Source organism: Malaclemys terrapin, chromosome 2, assembly GCF_027887155.1.
Source record: "Malaclemys terrapin pileata isolate rMalTer1 chromosome 2, rMalTer1.hap1, whole genome shotgun sequence".
NCBI classification, from domain to species: domain Eukaryota; kingdom Metazoa; phylum Chordata; order Testudines; family Emydidae; genus Malaclemys; species Malaclemys terrapin.
Window position 1 is genome coordinate 28,899,279 of NC_071506.1, and position 19,288 is coordinate 28,918,566.

The 19,288-nt window shown below is 39.7% G+C and overlaps 1 protein-coding gene across 4 annotated transcripts in view; it reads left to right on the forward strand.

The window, feature by feature from the left end:
- CSMD3 (CUB and Sushi multiple domains 3) overlaps window positions 1-19,288 on the forward strand; it is a 1,152,075-nt gene that overhangs the window by 455,924 nt on the left and 676,863 nt on the right. For all 4 annotated transcript variants that reach the window (XM_054020295.1, XM_054020294.1, XM_054020296.1 and 1 more), the window contains one exon: window positions 209-333. In XM_054020295.1, coding sequence (XP_053876270.1) covers window positions 209-333 — 125 coding nt within the window. The remainder of the gene's footprint in view (window positions 1-208; window positions 334-19,288) is intronic.

The window sequence follows — 19,288 nt, forward strand, 5'->3', positions numbered from 1 at the left end:
AGAGATGCTTTTTTAGTTTTCTCCTGTTCTCTTCCATTATGTTAAGAAATGTCTCCCAGACTAAACAATAAGTGATTTTTGGGTCCATTTTGGAACTCCTGTTGCCTGCATCTGTGACACCTGATACAATTTTGGATAAGAAAGAAGAATATTCATTATTTGTAAAACGCACCTCAGTATATTCTTTTTTCCTCACTCTGATTTTTAGCTTGGGAGCAACAGTACAATTCTCCTGTGATGAAGACTATGTGTTGCAGGGGGCAAAAAGTATCACCTGTCAGAGGATAGCTGAAGTGTTTGCTGCATGGAGTGATCATAGACCCATGTGTAAAGGTAAAGACAAATTCTTAAACTATTATCACGGTTTGTTGGTTTTCACAATTACTCTTTTGCATTGTTTTACATTTGAAATGATGTCACACTGAAATAATGTCGCATTGTTTTTTGTTTTCTTTTGCAAATATATCAATGTTTTCACTCCTCTTTTCCTTATTTCTTTAATGAGCAATCCTTTTTTGTTTAAAATGCATGGGGTGTTACATTTGTTTACCCATTTCTTGAATAAAACCTGACAAATACAATTGGTTTCCATTGGAGGCGTCCTACCATAAATGAGAGCCTAATGGAAGACATTCACTTTAGTAAATAAGTAAAACAGATGACTGTTCAGTGACCTATGATACAAATTTCATGTTTCAAACTTGTGATTATTGTGTATGCAATCACTAGTTCATAATGTATGTCCCATATTTCAAAACTGTATTGCTTGAATGGTTGAAATCCATCAGGAAGATTGACCTTTGGGTCAACTCTAATGGGAAAGTTAAATATTAGGATTTCAATGTTTTGGTGCTCAGCAACCCATGATGAAAGAATGTTCCAAATTTCAGTGTTCTAGGCCAATGGGAAGATGGATGTTAATTGTGTCAGTCAGTTTGCCATACTCTGCATGATATATGTTATATTAAATAATATTATTTCATAACTTGACAAAATTAAGAAGAATAGCCTTGAACAAAATGAAAGGACTTTGCGTGAGGTACTGAATTTTGTCACTATATCCATGGGCTAGAAAGCCTGGGGATGTGAGTGAGTGAGTGAGTGAGTGAAAGCAAACAAGCAAACAGGGCTGGGGGCCGAGCTCCGACCAAAAAGAGCTTGAGGACTGACAACTTCAGGTAGAGCACATTGACAGAGAAAGATCTTTGGGTGTAGCTGAAGAACTGGAGCTAAGTATGGCTTGTTGAATTATGATTTTTGGACTTTATGTTCAGGCCTTATTGAACGATTGTTTGAATTATTTTGTGATTAAGGGCTCTGAGGTTTGTGTAAATTTTAGTTGATATTAAATCAGCCATAGAAAGAGGATGCTGTGGGTTGGCTATCTGGAATATTTAAGTGTCCCACAAAATGGGACTCATAGATGCCTGTATTGTCACACCTAACCACAAGGGGCCTTTCAATAAGTGGTCACACCATTACAGTCACTCTACCAGAGTGTCGATTGTATATTGTCACTGTCATTTCTTTTTTCACTTAAAAAATTCTATTAACGTGTAGTAAAATGTTATCAATAGTAATGTATACCTACATCACTAAAATACATGCATGCCATTCAGGAAATTCTGAAAGGCATTACCGACTAGCTTTTTTGTTTTTTCAGTCAGATGTCCTTCAGCCACCTGCTAACTGTCAGTAAACACATTTCCTTGCATTTCTCTGTGCAGTGAGCCTTTAGAAGTGTAGCAGTAAATTTCTGAATAAATTAGTATAAAGGAAAACCAATATCTGGGATTTATCTTTGATAATTTCTACAAATATAACTACAGTGAAGAATGCATTGTGCAATCATTGACATTTGAATAATAATGTAAAATAAAAAGGAAGCTTAACAACCAAGCTAAAAAAAAAGATAGAAAAAGTTTATATCCATGGGGAAAGGTAGAGTTGCTGATCATCTTTGTGCATATATATATAGGTACCATGTTAACTAAATATATCTCACAAGACCAATTAATTCAAGGGTAAAATATATAACTGATAACTGACGAGAGAGTGTCATTTACATCCTTGTGCTTGCCTACTTAGTAAAAGTAGTACATGCTTTTTTCAGAGCAGATGAGGCATATTAAGAAAGTTATTAGCGGTTAATATAGTGACATATGGTGAAAAGACAAATAGACAGATGGTATAGATATAGCAGTTTGTCATACAGCACATGCTTTATAGTGTTCATTAGTTTCATAAAAGTACCTTTGACACAAATTTGGTTTATTCTGTGATTGATTAGCAGTTTTTGTTATACTCTTGAATTGAATAAAGTCTTCAGATTATAAACTAAGTTTTTCCTACACATTAATAATAATTGGCTCTTTGAAGGTCTATACATAAAATGTAAAACAAATATTTTAGAGGGATCACTGTTAGCACAAATACCATTTTGATAATAAGGGTGCAATGGAAGCAACTGCAGAAATATATGTACGCGTCTTTCGTCAATTTACATTTGTGTGCACAAGCAAGCATTTGAACAAACAAAGCAAGCAATTGTGCATAAATGCCAGTTTGTGCAATAAATAGATATTTTCATGTGTCAGTGAAGGGTTCTGTAGGTGCAGAGGGTACAGTTATATTTTAAAAGATGCATCTGTTGCTCTCCTTTAAAATTTCAATGGAATGGTTTTTCAGTGTCATGTTTGATGTCCTCCCTGGATGTCATCTCCTATAGCTCTTTTAGCGAATTTATGTAAATGATTATACATTTGCAAAACCAATTCAAAGTACACTTTTGAAAAAATGGCAATTTGAATATTAACAATTAGTTACATTTATGTTCTGGGATTGCTTTGAAAAATTTTAAACTGAAAATTTCCAATTTCATTAAATTCATTTGATTCAACAACATAAATCCTCCTGACTAGTTCTCACAGGGCATATGAGTGGCTGATAAAAATGGAAGTTTTAGCTCACTTTAGAAGTTATCAAAAATACCAGCTGGAACTGGCAAAGGATCATATTTGTTAAAATAAAAGTTAGAATGAGTCTGACGCATTTCTGCAGGAGAAATAAAACGAGGTGCTCCAAAGAAAGAAAAAAACCTGATACATCACTTATAAAATATAGACAAACACATACTGCTGTAGATTAGGAATTTCCTGTAACCCTTAAGAAAAGGACTAATTTTCAGACTAATGTTTCCTTGTAGGGCAGACTAATTTCTGAACCCGCTGGTCTGTGGCAGACACTATAAAGAAGGAGTCAGAGTTATGCTGGAAGTCTTATTTCAGCTGGCCCTGCCTTGTCCCTACTGGCAATTATCTCTGTTTTCTTGGCCTACCTTTCCAATGAGTCCCACCATCTCTCTCCAATATATCCAGGAGGCTGGTTGGCAGTGAGGAAATAGTGGAGAGGAGCAGGAGGCACTTTCCCTGCTGCATTTCTGATGACACTTTGAATGCTCACAAGCCAGGAGGATAGCAAGACAGTTTTGGAGGGAGAAGGAAGGAGTGCAAGGGTGGAGCTGGAAGCGAACCATGACTTTGTGTATGTGGAAAGAGGTGGGGTTCATTGAAGTGGGCAGTTTCTGAGGGTACATTGCTTATCCTTCATACCTCATGAGGATAAGGGATACTCATCCTTTTAGTGCTATGGATTAAGCTACATAGAAATTGGAAAGATTTACAGTTCAGACCAAATTAGAACACTGGATGTGATTTTCCCACTCTCCAAACTTTGGGAAACCGATCCAATTTTTTTTACAATACCCCAAATCTAATTTTAACAAAGAATATTCTGTTCTTGTACATTTTTTTTGAAAAAAAAAAAAAAGAAGCTGCACTGTTGTAATGAAATACTGCTCTTACATTGTGTGAGATATGCCATATCTTTTCATCCGAAATCTTGATTGGTAGCTCCATGCAGAGTACATTGGAAGTCATAAAAACATGAATTGCTGTGGTGAGGTTCAGATCTGAAAGAAATGCTTGCAAACATCCAGCATGACACAAGGAAATGAAATAATTTGACAATCTGTACCCTGGGGGATTCCAGGAGTAGTTAGGGATCAATGAATACCTCCAAACTGTGCACCTCTTTGACACATGATTTCAACAAATTCTCTTAAGAAGAGATCAGAAACCATAACTGTCACACCCTCAAGATCATTCCCCAGTGTATTTTCATCACCCGCCCTTTATCTGCATTGAGAGTTTGTCATCTTGGCCAAACCCAAGCCCTCGCTGTGGCCAGACATTGGGAAAGCACTGACACCAAACCTTTTGAGTGTGATGAAGATACTGGTGACACTGCAGCTCATATAACGATGCTAGTTCCCTTATAATCTAAAAAAAATTTGCCTAGAAAGATGACTGAACAAGAACCTGGCTTAAGCCTGCATGATTGCTTCCTTGGGCAGAAATGTAAACCACCCTCTGGAATCTCAGAGAGGACAATTCAGGTCATTATATAGAAAAATCCTCCAGTGCAGAAAGGAACTGCAAACAAGATAGCAAATCTTCATGACAAAAGGGCCTCACCACAACCACAGTAGTTGGTGAGATGGCCAGTCCCAGGCACTGGATTCTTGAATAAAGACTTAATGAATGCTCTTTTGGGAAAAGCTTGCTTGTTTTTATATGTCATCTTGGTCTAGTAGTGGTTGATGCCAGTTGATAAACTATTTTATGTATATTTTCTTCTAACTGTTTTCTTCTAGGACATTAACAGTTCGATCCCTTAACTTTGACCTGGTATTTGAGTAAATGACATAAGTGACAAGAAACTTGTTATTTTGTATGAGCAATTTTGTTTTCAGTTCAAGAATTCTTCCAGATTAATATATTTTGTTATATTTGAACCATAAACCTGAGTAGAGGCTCTACTTAGGTTTTGACAATCCCTTTCTGATTGTTCCTAGGAATTTAGGATTAAAAGTGAGCGACATTAAAAAGTGGGTTTCCTCTTTGTTTGGTATCTGATTAGGTTTTTTTGGCCCAGATCCTCAAAGCTATTTTGGAACCTAACTCCCAATGGGAATTTGAGGATCTGGGCATTTGTTCTTTGTTGTTTATGTTGTTTTGCATCCCTTTCTGGTTCTTGTAGATAATTTTACATCTACTTTGTTTCATCAGTAGTTTTTATGGAATATTCCTAATGGAGAGCAAAATTTTGAGCTAGAAGAAAAGTTCTTAAATGTGGTCTGTGCTAGTTGTAGAAGATTTACACTTGACTCCAGAACAGTATAGCTGAAGTATAGGGGGGGGAAATGCAGGCAAAATTTTGTTTTCCTTTTTAATTTATGAAATTATAAAAATGTGCTCCAGCATAGTAAAGTTCTTCATAAGTGTTTCAGCTTATATATTCATATTAACTTAGCAATTGTTCATCCTTACTCTTTGATGAGACTCTAAAAGAGCCATAACAATGTGTGCAAATAACCACATAACTAATGTCTGATTTTTATTGACTGGTGCTTTGTAGATGTTATAATATTTCTTCTTAAATATGTTAATTTATAAACCTTGTAACACTTTGCACTCCAAAATAGGGACGGAGTTATGCTGTCTAAAAAAACAAAATAAACACTTTTTTCTCGCAGTGGTGTTGGTAGACAGTGTAGGTTAACTTGTTTCATATTGGCATCAAAAGCATGAAAGGAATTAATATTTAGCTACACTATGATAATACAATATTGCTCTTGAACAAAGTAAAGGAAAAAAAATCCAACCATAAGCTTTCCTTCAATCCTGTATTTGCTTCTTCTGTACTGCAGTTAACATGATATTTTACAGTATACGCTTTGTCACCCTATGCTGCAAGGGGGGGGTGACAGTTTTAATCCTGTTTCTTTAGTTTGCTCAGAATGAAGTCACCACTTCTGATATTGGGCAGTTTATCTTTTTTAAAAAATTTATATACAGAAAACTTGAAATTATTTGGTGAGGAATCCTTAGTAGATTGTAATTCATCTTATGGCTCTGTAATAACAAGGCCATGTGATTCTGTACCTTGTTCTGCTAATGCAAAGTGATCTCCCAGTCAAGACATGTTAAGTAAACCAAGGACCTCTTCCAGCAAACCATTATCCCTGCGAATAATTCTTACTCAAGCAAGTAGTCCTGTTAAAGTCAATGAGTCTATTTATAAGATTAAGGAGTATGCATCTGAAGAAAGATTTGAATGTCATTCTCCCCAGAAAATATTCTCAAATCTGTACTGACACAGGAATGTGGGGATCACCGTATCATTTTAGACTGGTTGTTCATCTAGTCAAGTTGCTGACAATAACTTGTACCAAATGTTTCTCCTAACCTCAAGCAGTTAATGGTTGTCCTATGTCCTGAGGAATGAGATTTTATATTCCTTATTAAACAAAAATGAAACTGTGAATGTTTTCATTATCCATGTAAAAGACTAATCCCTTTTTGAGTCCTTCTGAGCTCTTAGTCTCTTTGATATCTTCTGGCACTGACTTCCAAAGGTTGGTTATGTTATGTTTATAAGCTCCTTCCTTTTATCAGCTTTAAATATGCTACCTTTTAAATTTAGTTGGCTGTCCCTTTTTCTTGTATCATGAGAGAGGATAAACATGAGCTCCAAATGATTTTCTCTGTACTTTTCTTTTTTTTTTTTTAATAAATCTGTGTCTTGGTCCTATTATGTGTCTTATCTGTAATCTAAATAGTCCTAATCTTTTCAATGAGCTCTCCACAGTTATTCCCAGATCTTATTCCTGCATGGATTCCTTAGAATCCATTAATGTGTATGAGTACTTCAAATTACTCCATCCAATGTGCATTTTTCAAGATTGTGTTTTAATGATCCCCAACCGCCTGGCTGTGTCAAGTCCCTCCAGTGTTCCTCAGTCTTCTTTAGTCTTGACTAACTTAAACTATATGGTCTCATCTGCAAATTTTGTCATCTCAATGTGTCCACCTTTTTTTGATTTCATTACTCTATACAAGATTCCAGAAGCATCACCCTGTCGGTGAGCCTACAACGTTGAGTCAGTGTGAAGTGATGTAGTTACAAGCATCATTTTGTTTAGAATATCAGCAGGTTCAATCATCACTGGAATTCTTGGTCTTTACAGTCCAGCTTTTAAGTTCTCAGACATGTTTGGCTTTTTTTCACATATCAGTACTACAACACAGTCTTTCATCTAATAAATATATTAAATACTCCGTAGATAACACCTACCTCAGTTCAGAATCTTGGGATTTCCCACTGTTTCCCCTCCCACTCCCCCCACATTTATTCCAATGCAGGATAGCACTACTTGCCAGAAATTTGATCAAAGGCTTTTTGTGAGTAAAAATAAATGATAATAACTGATTTTCCTTCATACTCTATTTATTGACACTTTCAAAGAAGTCTAGTAGATTGGAGAAACATGAATAGATATTTTACAGCTCCATATTTAAACATATCTTCAACCAGCCTCCCTGATATTGAAGTAAGACTTCATTCTCTATATATCACAGGAACAAGTTCCCTCTGCATCTGTTCAGTTCTGTTGGTTAGTATGTAGTGGTCGGGTGATTACCCCGCTCCCTTTGAAAAGGCTAGGGCTGCTGTGGTCATTTCTCTCATGTAGTTTTTGGGTATATCTAGACTGCAATGTAAACCTGAGTTTGAGCCAGGGCTCAAGCCTATGCCCCTTGTATCTACACTGCAATTGCACAAACCCAAGGCTTGGACACAGGGTCTCAGGACCCTGCAGGGATGGAGGGTCCAAGCTTGAGTTAAGTCGTGACACAGGGTCTGAGATCTATTGCTTTGTACTGTAGACACAGCCTCACTTGACTCAGGTCCTAGGAGTCAGCTGGAAGTATCCCACAATTCCATAGGGCAACTTCCTTAGTCCTCTCTATCCCAGCAATCTGAAATCCACTCTATTAAAAACTGGAAGATACTCTCTCCCCCTTTTTGCTAATGGCAGCAGCTCAGGTCAGTGATAACCCATTTTCTAGATACTCTGGAGAGTAGGGATAGGGTCCACAGTGACCTAGACAAATTGGAGGAGTGGGCCAAAAGCAATCTGATGAGGTTCAACAATGACAAGTGCAGAGTCCTGCACTTAGGACAGAAGTATCCTATGCACTGCTACAGGCTGGGCACCAACTGGCTAAGTGGCAGTTCTGCAGAAAAGGACCTGGGGATTACACTGGACAAGAAGTTGGATATGAGTCAACATTGTGCTCTTGTTGCCAAGAAGGTTAACAGCATATTGGGCTGCATTAGTAGGAGCATTGTCAGCAGATCGAGGGAAGTGATTATTCCCCTCTGTTTGGCACTGGTGAGGCCACATCTGGAGTACTGTGTCCAGTTTTGGGCCCCCCACAACAGAAAGGATATGGACAAATTGGAAAGTGTCCAGCGGAGGGCAACGGAAATGATTAGGGGTCTGCGGCACATGACTTATGAGAGAGGCTGAGGGAACTGGGCTGATTTAGTCTGCAGAAGAGAAGAGTGAGGGGGGATTTGATAGCAGCCTTCAAATACCTGGAGGAAGATTCCAAAGAGGATGGAGTTAGGCTGGTCTCAGTGGTGGCAGATGACAGAACAAGGAGCAATGGTCTCAAGTTGCAGTGGGGGAGGTCTAGTTTGGATGGAGGGAAAATCACTGGAATGGGTTACCTAGGGAGGTGGTCTCTCCATCCTTAGAGGTTTTTAAGGCCTGGCTTGACAAAGCTCTGACTGGGATAATTAGTTGGGGTTGGTTCTGCTTTGAACAGGGTGTTGGACTAGGTGACCTCCTGAGGTCTCTTCCAACCATATTTTCTATGATTCTATGATACAAGCACAGTATGAGACAGTCTCCTGGGTTTGCAATGGAGAGTGAACCAATTAAGCCTTTTGCAAAGTGAGCTGCTTCCTGATAACTTGTAGGGTGGGCAGTAAAGTTTTCTCACTGTGCACCACAGTCCTAGGGCTAATGCAGCCACATTTTGGGGGAATGGGGCGCACTAGGGGCTCTGGGATATGGTTACCTGGACTTGGGTCTGTGCATTGCAGTGTGGATGCCAGAGCCCTAGGTTCAAGCATGGATTAGAAAAGTCTTAATATAGGGATAAAATAAAATGCAGATGCTGAAGCCCAGGATTCCCTAAAATAGGTCAGCTGACTCAAGTTCTACTAACTGTGGGCTTACATTGCAGTGTAGACATATCTTGTGCATAAAGGGACTGTAACTATCCTTTAATTCTCAGTAAAGGTATAAGAAGGTGGAAATCTCCTTGTTTACTCTTTGTGCAACTGTGCAGGGCTGAATACAATCCAGCTCCAAAGACTGAACCATTCTACCTGCAAAGAAAGTTTACATTTTCAGTGATAACTTGCCATTCTACATGCCAGTGATGATTAATAAAATTAAAGGATAAATTAACCAGACTTAATCAATAACTGTAAATATTCACTGTTTTAAATAATTACCACAATTTCTTGAAGATTTTTTCATCAAGAAACTCGATTCAGCAGTTTTTCTTTTAGTGACTCAAAATGATAATGCATTTTAACTTATGGTGCTGAAAAAACATTGTTGCTTTAGATATATTTTTGTCTAGTGTTTTATAATATAGTAGCAGGCATTTTTTTTTAAGATTACTACATTGCTGTTTATGTGAAATGTAAACTCATCAAACTCTCTATAGTTTACCTCTCCTCTTGTTAAAGGGTCACACGGTCAATTTGAAAATCAAATTTATATGGGGAAAAAATCTGTATGCATAGTTTACAAATAACAGCAACAATTACTGTAACTCAAATGGAATAGAGGAAAAGTATGTATTTTTTTTCTTTTTAGTTAATATACTTTGGACATTTGACCACACTTTATTGTTGGTCTGTTGCACTTCCTGTCTCATGTTAAATGATGTGCTGTTCAGGGGGGAAGTGCCTGTGCAAATATTTTTCCAAGCCCTGCAAGATGATATTATAGTAGGACTTCAAAGATACGAACACCAGAGTTACAGACTGATTGATCAATTGGACACCATGTGAAACTTGAAGTAACCAATCAGGCAGCAGCAGAGACTTAAAAAAACAACAACAACAAAAACAAATACTGTACTGTGCCTGTATTGCATCCTAAAGGTACGCACAGCTGGGCTGCATGTCCCCACTCCCACCCCCATGTGCGGGGCAGACACTTACAGCAAGACACTGGGGCTGCCAGCCCCAGGCAGCTGGAGCCAGCAGAGCAGGAGCAGCACTGGAGTGTGCTGCTTTCACCATTCCCCTCTCCCCCGTGGTTTTTTGGTTCCCTCCCAGAGGCACGCTGTTTTCACACACAACCCCACTAGGAAGAGGAGAAGCTTGCAAACTCATGCTGGCACTGAGTAGGCAGCTCAGCTGCTGCCGACACCTGGCATGGGGTGTCAGCTGATGGATCTGGAGCCAGAAAGTTCCTTTGTTCAGAGTTATGAACATTTCAGAGTTCCAGCCAACCTCCATTCCTGAAGTGTCCATAACTTTGAGGTTCTACTGTACTACTTACAGCAGCTACAAAGCTGGAAGTGAAGAAATAGTCAGAAGGCAGGCATATACACATGGACCCTTAGAAATAGAGTAAGGAAGGAGAAACCATTAACATTATAAAAGGGAATTTAACAACAATCTGTACATGCTACCGAAATGGTGAACATTTAAACACATATTATGGCTTTAGTGTAGATGGAACCATCTCAAACTTGTTAGGATTTGGGAAAGCAGAGACAGAAAGAATATCTGAAAGCGTTTATTTATATATAATAATATCCTAGTAGTCTCATGACTCTTAGAAGGATCATCTTTATTTAAATGCAGATGTTAGCCAGTTGATGTTTGTTTCCTATTACCAAGTATTACCTTACAAAGTATTATTTTCTGCATGGCCACCTTAGATAACTGGGTCTGTGGATGAGGGGAAAACAGTGGCTGTGTTATTCCTTGACGTTAGCAAAGCTTTTGATACAGTCTCCCACAGTATTCTTGCCAGCAAGTTAAAGTAGTATGGGCTGGATGAATGGACCATAAAGTGGATAGAAAGCTGGCTAGATCATCGGGCTCAACGGGTAGTGATCAATAGCTCCATGTCTAGTTGGCAGCCAGTTTCAAGTGGAGTGCCCCAGAGGCTGGTACTGGGGCCGGTTTTGTTCAATATCTTCGTTAATGATCTGGAGGATGGCATGGACTGCACTCTCAGCAAGTTTGCAGATGACACTAAACTGGGAGGAGTGGTAGATACGCTGGAGGATAGGGATAGGATACAGAGGGACCTAGACAAATTAGAGGAAACTTGATGAGGTTCAACAAGGACAAGTGCAGAGTCCTGCACTTAGGACGGAAGAATCCCATGCACTGTTACAGACTAGGGACCGAATGGCTAGGAAGCAGTTCTGCAGAAAAGGACCTAGGGGTTACAGTGGACGAGAAGCTGGATATGAGTCAGTGTGCCCTTGTTGCCAAGAAGGCTAACGGCATTTTGGGCTGTATAAGTAGGGGCATTGCCAGCAGATTGAGGGACGTGATCATTCCCCTCTATTCGACATTGGTGAGGCCTCATCTGGAGTACCGTGTCCAGTTTTGGGCCCCACACTACAAGAAGGATGTGGAAAAATTGGAAAGAGTCCAGCTCAGGGCAACAAATGATTAGGGGGCTGGAGCACATGACTTCTGAGGAGAGGCTGAGGGAACTGGGATTGTTTAGTCTGCAGAAGAGAAGAATGAGGGGGGATTTGATAGCTGCTTTCACTACCTGAAAGGGGGTTCCAAAGAGGATGGAGCTTGGCTGTTCTCAGTGGTGGCAGATGACAGAACAAGGAGCAATGGTCTCAAGTTGCAGTGGGGGAGGTTTAGGTTGGATATTAGGAAAAATTTTCACTAGGAGGGTGGTGAAGCACTGGAATGAGTTACCTAGGGAGGTGGTGGAATCTCCTTCCTTAGAAGCTTTTAAAGTAAGGCTTGACAAAGCCCTGGCTGGGATGATTTAGTTGGGAATTGGTCCTGCTTTGAGCAGGGGGTTGGACTAGATGACCTCCTGAGGTCCCTTCCAACCCTGATATTCTATGATAACTTTTGGCAATATGACAGGTTTTTATTGTGTGGAGATGAGCCTGAACAAATTAATTTTTTTTAAAATGTCTGATCCATGATAGAGGGTGACAAAAACAAACACAACCACCAAAAATTAAAAAATCTAACAAGCTGAAAAGTATGACATTTGAATAACATTTATTTCCGAATGAGTTGTGATTGAATGTAGAAAACTCTGGCAAAAATAGTTAGTTCCCACTACTACAAATACTTCTGCATGTAATTAATGTTAGGCACATGAATAGTTACACTTACTTCATGGGGACTGTTCACAGGGTGTACAGATAAGCATTTGAATGTTGTCAGGGCCTTATTCACTCATCCATCATGTACACAGTACACATCTTTAGTGTAATTGACATTGTTACAGACAAAATTTGCTTGCTTAGCACAAACAATTAGCTAATTTTAAATAAATACTGAAATATTTTCCAGTTGAAATATTCCTTCCTCATATTTAGATTTTAGGGGATGAAACAAATAAACATATTCACATCTGATTGATTAGACTTCCTCCCTCCACACCTACCACCCCTTTCTCTGTCTGTTTGTCTCTTAGCCTCTGACAAAGATTTCTGAGTGATCTCTCTCTTCTATAAATCTGACTTCTGGCAGGCAAGCAAATAGAAATTGAACAGCTGTGCAACAGATACAATAGTGTTTGCACAGAGCTGATCCATTATTATCTGCAGAAGGACAAAGGGTTGGTAATAAATTAATTATTTGTGCCTGGGAAACCTAAAGGACAGATGCTTTTTTTGTTTGACAATATCACTTACATGAATCTGAATGTGATAGAAACTAAATTTCAGTTTGAAACTGTGGATTTTTTTTTAAAGGGCCAAAAAAATAGAATAGAGGCTTTCATCTGCTTCCTGCTCTGCCTGGAACTATTCCCTTGATGCCAGAGACATCAGTTGCTCACTGGATTGTGGACTTGGGCCCTCTGGAAGCGATTTAGTGATGGGGCTGTTTCTGTTGTCTGTGAACTGCTTTCCACTGGTGCACTAGGTTGTATTTCAGGCTCCGGTTGAGCTTCTTGTGCAGGTTTAGCTGCTGCTGCCAGTGCAGGCTCGGTGGTGCCCTCTGCTGTTGGAGTTGCAAGCGCTGGCTTCAGTGCTGGAAATGGTTCTGGTGCTGGTTGCTCCACCAGTAATGGTTCTGGGACTGCTTCTGGCTGGGTCTCTGTGACTGGATCCACTACTATTGTCGCAGCTGTTGGCATGGGGTCCAGTTCTACCACCTCAGTCTGGGTCTCTTGTAACACAGACTGGGCCCTTGTAGAAGGCTCAGGAACAGAGCTAGATGTGAAGGCTTGCTTAGCCTGGCTGCAGGTGACCATTCCCACCCTCTTGGCTAACTTCACATGGTTGGCCAAGTCTTCCCCCAGCAGCATGGGAATGGGATAATCATCATAGACTGCAAAAATCCACATTCTTGACCAGCCCTTGTACTGGACAGGCAACTTGGCTGTAGGCAAGTAAAAAGAGTTTGACTTGAAGGGTTGAATCATCATTTGGGCCTCTGGGTTGATGGATTTGGGGTTCACTAAGGATTGGTGGATAGCTGACAACTGTGCTCCAGTGTCCCTCCATGCAATAACCTTCTTGCCACCCACACTCAGTTTCCCTTTGCTCTGAGGGTATCTGGGCCTGAAGATCTTTGGTGTGACCCTGGTGCAATGAACTGTAATCTGTTGGGGTTCTTAGGGCAGTTGGCCTTTACATACCCCAGCTCATTACATTTAATACATCGCCCAGCTGACTGGTCACTGGGGCGAGGAGGGTTGCTGGAGAATGGTGTGATGGGATGATAAGGTGTCTGGGGTTTTCCTTGGGGTGTAGGTGGGGCCTTGGGCTGCCCCTGGTGGTATGGTGTGGTCTTGGGGTGTCCCTTCTGGTATCCGCCCAAACTGTGACCAGGGTTGTTCCTCTCTGCTACCTCCACCCATTTCATTCCAATTTGCCCTACCTCTCTGGCAGTCTGGAACTGCTCATATTGATCAGCATAAGAAGCAAGACTTTCTGCTGAGTCCATTTTCTTATCCCATAAACACTGTTTGACATTATCATTGGTCATAGTCAGGAACTGTTCCCGTACAACCAAATCACACATCAAAGTTAGTTACACTCCTTCCTTTGACCCATTTACCTAACAGATCCTTCATCTGGTTTACATAAGCCACATTACTTAGTCCAGCCCCTCTCTTAAGGGCTCTAAATTTTACTCCGTAAGTTTCAGGTGTAATTTGAAATTGTTTTAAAACCAAATCCTTAAATTTACCATAGTCAGAAGCATCCTCAATAGGCATCTTTTTGAATATGTCCAGAGCTCTTCCAGTCAATGTGGTCATCTTTTGATCTTCAGGAATTGTATGGAGGATGCACAGTCTCTCAAAGGTGATGAAATATTCAGCAATATCACTGGATTCATTATACTGTGGACTTAGTCACTCCCATTTGTGGATTTTTGGGGAGGTGGAGCCAGCTGCTGAAGGGTTCTGTCGTTTCTACTCCATCACCTCCAGGTCATGCTTCATCTCTCTTTCCCTCTCCTTCTGAGCATGCTGCCTCTTTCCTTCTCCTCCCGTTCATGCTGCCTCTCTTTCCCTCTCCTCCCTAGCAGCTTTTTCTCTGGCCACTTGTGCATCAATCTCCATTAATTTGAATTCCAGTTGTCTTTCATGTTCCTTCTTTCTTTCCTCAGCTTCCAATCTGGCTAATTCCATTTTTTTCTGGACCTCACTTTCTATCATCCTAGCCTTCCTGATCTTAGCCTAGCCTAACACGAGAGCTAGAAATAAAAAAAAAAAAAAAGAGCTTGTGAATTCCCTTGCAGGAACATAACTACTCTGCCCTCAAGCAAATTAAAAACCTCCAGCTGCTCTCAGCTTAAAAAAAAAGTGTCCTTTTAAAAACAAGCCTCCCTGTTTTTCAAGCAGCCAAAAGGAAAAACAGTGTCCTTTTAAAATCCTGAGGTCTGTGCTTCTGGTTCAAAATGATCCCACCGTGCTGCCACCATGTCAGGGTTCCCTCCCCACTCTGAACTCTGGGGTACAGATGTGGGGACCCACATGAAAGACCCCCTAAGCTTATAAGTACCAGCTTAGGTTAAAAACTTCCCCAAGGCACAAATCCTTTCTTGTCCTTGGTTGGTATTGCTGCCACCCCCAAGTGATTTAGATAAAGATTCAGGAAAAGGACCACTTGGAGTTCTTATTTCCCCAAAATATCCCCCCAAGCCCCTTCGCCCCCTTTCCTGGGGAGGCTTGAGAATAATATACCAGACCAGACCCTTTGATTTTAGTGTCCTAAAGATCATCAGGTTCTTAAAAGAATAACTTTATTATAAAGAAAAAAGTAAAAGAAGCACCTCTGTAAAATCAGGATGGAAGGTAATTTTACAGGGTAATAAAAATATTTAAAATACAGAGGATTCTCCTATAGGCTCAAATTCAAAGTTATAAAAACAGGAATAAACCTCCCTCTTAGCATAGGGAAAATTCACAAGCTAAAACAAAAGATAATCTAATGCATTCCCTTGCCATTACTTACAATTTCTGTAATTTTAAATGTATCATTTCAGGATCTTTTTAGGAGCTGGTTTATCTGCTTGGTCTCTTTCTTTGTCCTGAGAGGGAACAAACTAAAAGAGCACAAACAAAACCTTCTCCTCCCACCGCCACCAGATTTGAAAGTATGTTCTTTCCCCATTGGTCCTTCTGGTCAGGTGCAACTAGGTTAATTTAACTGATTAACCCCTTACAGGTAAGGTGATTCTGTACCTCTGGCCAGGAGGGATTTTACGTTACTGCATACATAAAGGTTGTTACCCTTCCCTTTGTATTTATGATAGTTCCCAAGATCTCAATCAAGATTGGGGCCTTGTATTCAAATATACAAGAAGGCATTATTAATGCCCCAAAGTGCATACAATCTGATTTTAGATAAGACTAGGTTCCATCTAGTTCACAAGGCCATGTCCAATAGTGACCAATGCCAGATGATTCAAAGTGTAGCCTTTTATTTGATTTAAAGTACATTTTAGGGATGTTGTCTTACACAATCATGGATTTGGCTGTAGTTGCTACAGTTTCTAGCTCAGAGTGAACTTGTCTCTGGTGCTTCTCAAATTCGGAGACTCTAGGGACAAAGGAAGTCCAAGGATAATGACTACAGACTCAATCACAAATACAAAGTCTTATCTGTATTACAAATTTTATTAAAGCAATAAGTAAAGCTACAATTACCCATGCATAAAGACATCCTATACAAACCCATGCAATAGCTATAACTGTATTCATGCTCACATTCTCAATGATATTCTAGCATCCAATGACCCTCTCAATAGACTATCATCACCAGAGGGATGAGTCCTGCTGGGGTTTCCTGTGATGTCATCCCTTGGGTCTTCCCACTATTACCCAACCATGGAACCGTCTTTTATATTGTTATTCTGATCACAGCTAACGCCATATGCATAAAGGTGTCAACCTTTTCCTTATCCATATTTTCATACCCTATGAATATTGGAGTGTCCAGTTTTTCGTAGGATGTTCGTAGCTCCTGTTATTCTTATTAGCATTTACGTATGACGTATATTGTGCAGTTAAGACAGACAGTCAATCCGGTGTCTCGTGGTCTTGGACAATGCATTGCTGTCTATTGCAATCCATTTTTCCATAACATCAACTACGGACACCTCTTATGCTGTAACCTTGTCACTTTGCTGGCAGAGGGTTATTCCTAGCTCACCCACTCATGTCAAGCATTCTTAAGCCTATGGTTTATTTTGGCTAAGCTAAAAATCTTACCAGTATCAGCTTGTAGGCTTTGCATTTCAGCCATGCTTTACCTATATACCTACTACACACTCAATCCTAAATACTTATCCTATTCTTTTATAATCCTACAACCTAGATTTACTTAGCATACATTGGTTGTATATGAAATATCATATAAACTGACCATAACAGACAGTACAATGATAAATGGATGATAAAATGAATTAACTGCCTACAAAAGGAAGGTGCAGGAACCCAAGAACCCCTCCTCTTCCATATTCTTTTATGGAAAAATAGAAAATTATACTCTTTCTATAGGTTTTAAAGTATCCTATAGAATAATTAGAAAATGTTACCTCAACATTTTATATTATTTAAGAAATTTTAAAGAACCTATAGGAAGGTATTTTTAAATTAAATGCTATAGATGTTTAGAATAGTTTCTATAGCAGCACACTGACATTTTTATAGAAATATATTTGTATAATCTGTCCAATTCTATAGCTTTGTTTTTCCCTCCACAAATGCCATGTTTGACAATAGAATAACTGGTTCATAGAGGCATTTTCTCTCTATCCTTGAACTATGAGGGTTTATAGATGTTATTTTATTATTCTTTCTATGTGACCATTTACCTATAGATGTCTCAACATTTTCTAAATCCTACTGAAAAAATTGCCTTGAGCAATTTTGTTTCAATGAGTTCCCAAGTTTGTAATGCATTTAAAAATATCATTAGATTATAAATGTATCTCTCAATTTAGTTGAAAGGCCCATTGTTCTTACACTATGAGATTGTTTACCAATTTAATCTCTCTATAGAAAATACTGAATGATATTCCTCTGTAACATCATTTTATTAGTCTCTGCGCTCATTAAGCAGTACTGACTTTTTCTCGTCTGAAGACTTTTCCATGTCTCTCCCATGCCAGTAACCATTCAGTGGTACTGTGTAGTAACATCTTAATTTCATCATTTCATTGCTACTTCAGTTAATCAGATGTCACATTATCTGAGACTTGACATGAAATCTTGTTCTAGGATGGTGGTTTCAGACCTTAAGACCTAGTGTACCACGTCTAAAACTGAGGAGTGCTTTGTGTACTGTTTTGCATGATTTTAATCTGTGTATTTATAATGGATTCCTATAATGATAGGAAAAAATCATTGGTCATTCCCTACTGCAGCCAAGAACTATTGTTCTTGGACATACATTAAATTGTGTTACTACTGCATTGGATGGAGACAGTGTTTCTTGCTATGTGAGTCATACATAACAGGGCAGTTACAGAACATATCTGTCTACCCATATATCTGTAGAGACACAGAAGATTTCAAATTGTTCAAAACATCTCTAAATATGAGGGCAGATTCTAAAGACAACTGAATTTTAAAAAGACATTTGGTGTGACAAATCAGATTGTAGTAGCTAACAACAGAACTACATCTCAATTCTGGTTGAATCAAGTATGCTTTAAAGGCAGGATATCATTCTCTAGAGAGATTTTATGTTTGATCATAGTCAAAAGATCATTAAATGAACCAAGTGAATCTTTTAAAAAGAACAAAAATAATGGGTACAGACTATCTATCTTAGGTGTTGTGACAAAGTTCCTCCTCTGCCTTGGTGGGTTCTGCGCTTTCTGGCGGATTTGCTAGTCTCAGAGTTCATGGCAGTCCTCAGTTTGGCTCCTTTTATTAGGGGCACAAACCTGCCGCTCACTTACTAACCTCATCACTGGCCATCATGGGGAAAGGGAGTAGAATAATCCCTGCTGACCCACCTAGTGGGTCAGGGGATAGGCCAGGGACCTTCCCCTCTGGTGGGACCCACAGTCTAGGTCACCTCCTCTTGTCTTAAATAGGGAGTTGAGGTGGATGGGGGGAACCCGGGCCCACTCTCTACTCTGGGTACCAGCCCAGAGCCCTGTGGATTGCAACTGTCTATAGTGTCTCTTGTAACAGTTGTGTGACAGCTACAACTCCCTGGGCTACTTCCCCATGGCCTCCTCCCAGCACCTTCTTTATCCTCACCACAGGACCTTCTTCCTGATGTCTGGTAACGCTTGTAGTTTACAATCCTCTAGCAGTACACCTACTCACTCTCAGCATCTTGCGCCTCTTGCTCTCAGCTCCTCACACACACCTCACTAACTGAAGTGAGGTCCTTTTTAAAATCAGGTGCCCTGATTAGCCTGCCTGTCCTAATTGATTGTGGTAGCTTCTTAATTGGCTCCAGGTGTACTAATTAGCCTGCCTCAATTGGTTCCAGCAACTTCCTGATTGTTCTGGAACAGCCCATTATCTTACTCAGGGAAAAGGGACCTGCTTAATCTGGGGCTAATATATCTACCTTCAATCACTCTCCTGTAGCCATCTGGCCTGACCCTGTTACAGTATTTGTATGGCTCCCATTGCCATACTATCTGAATG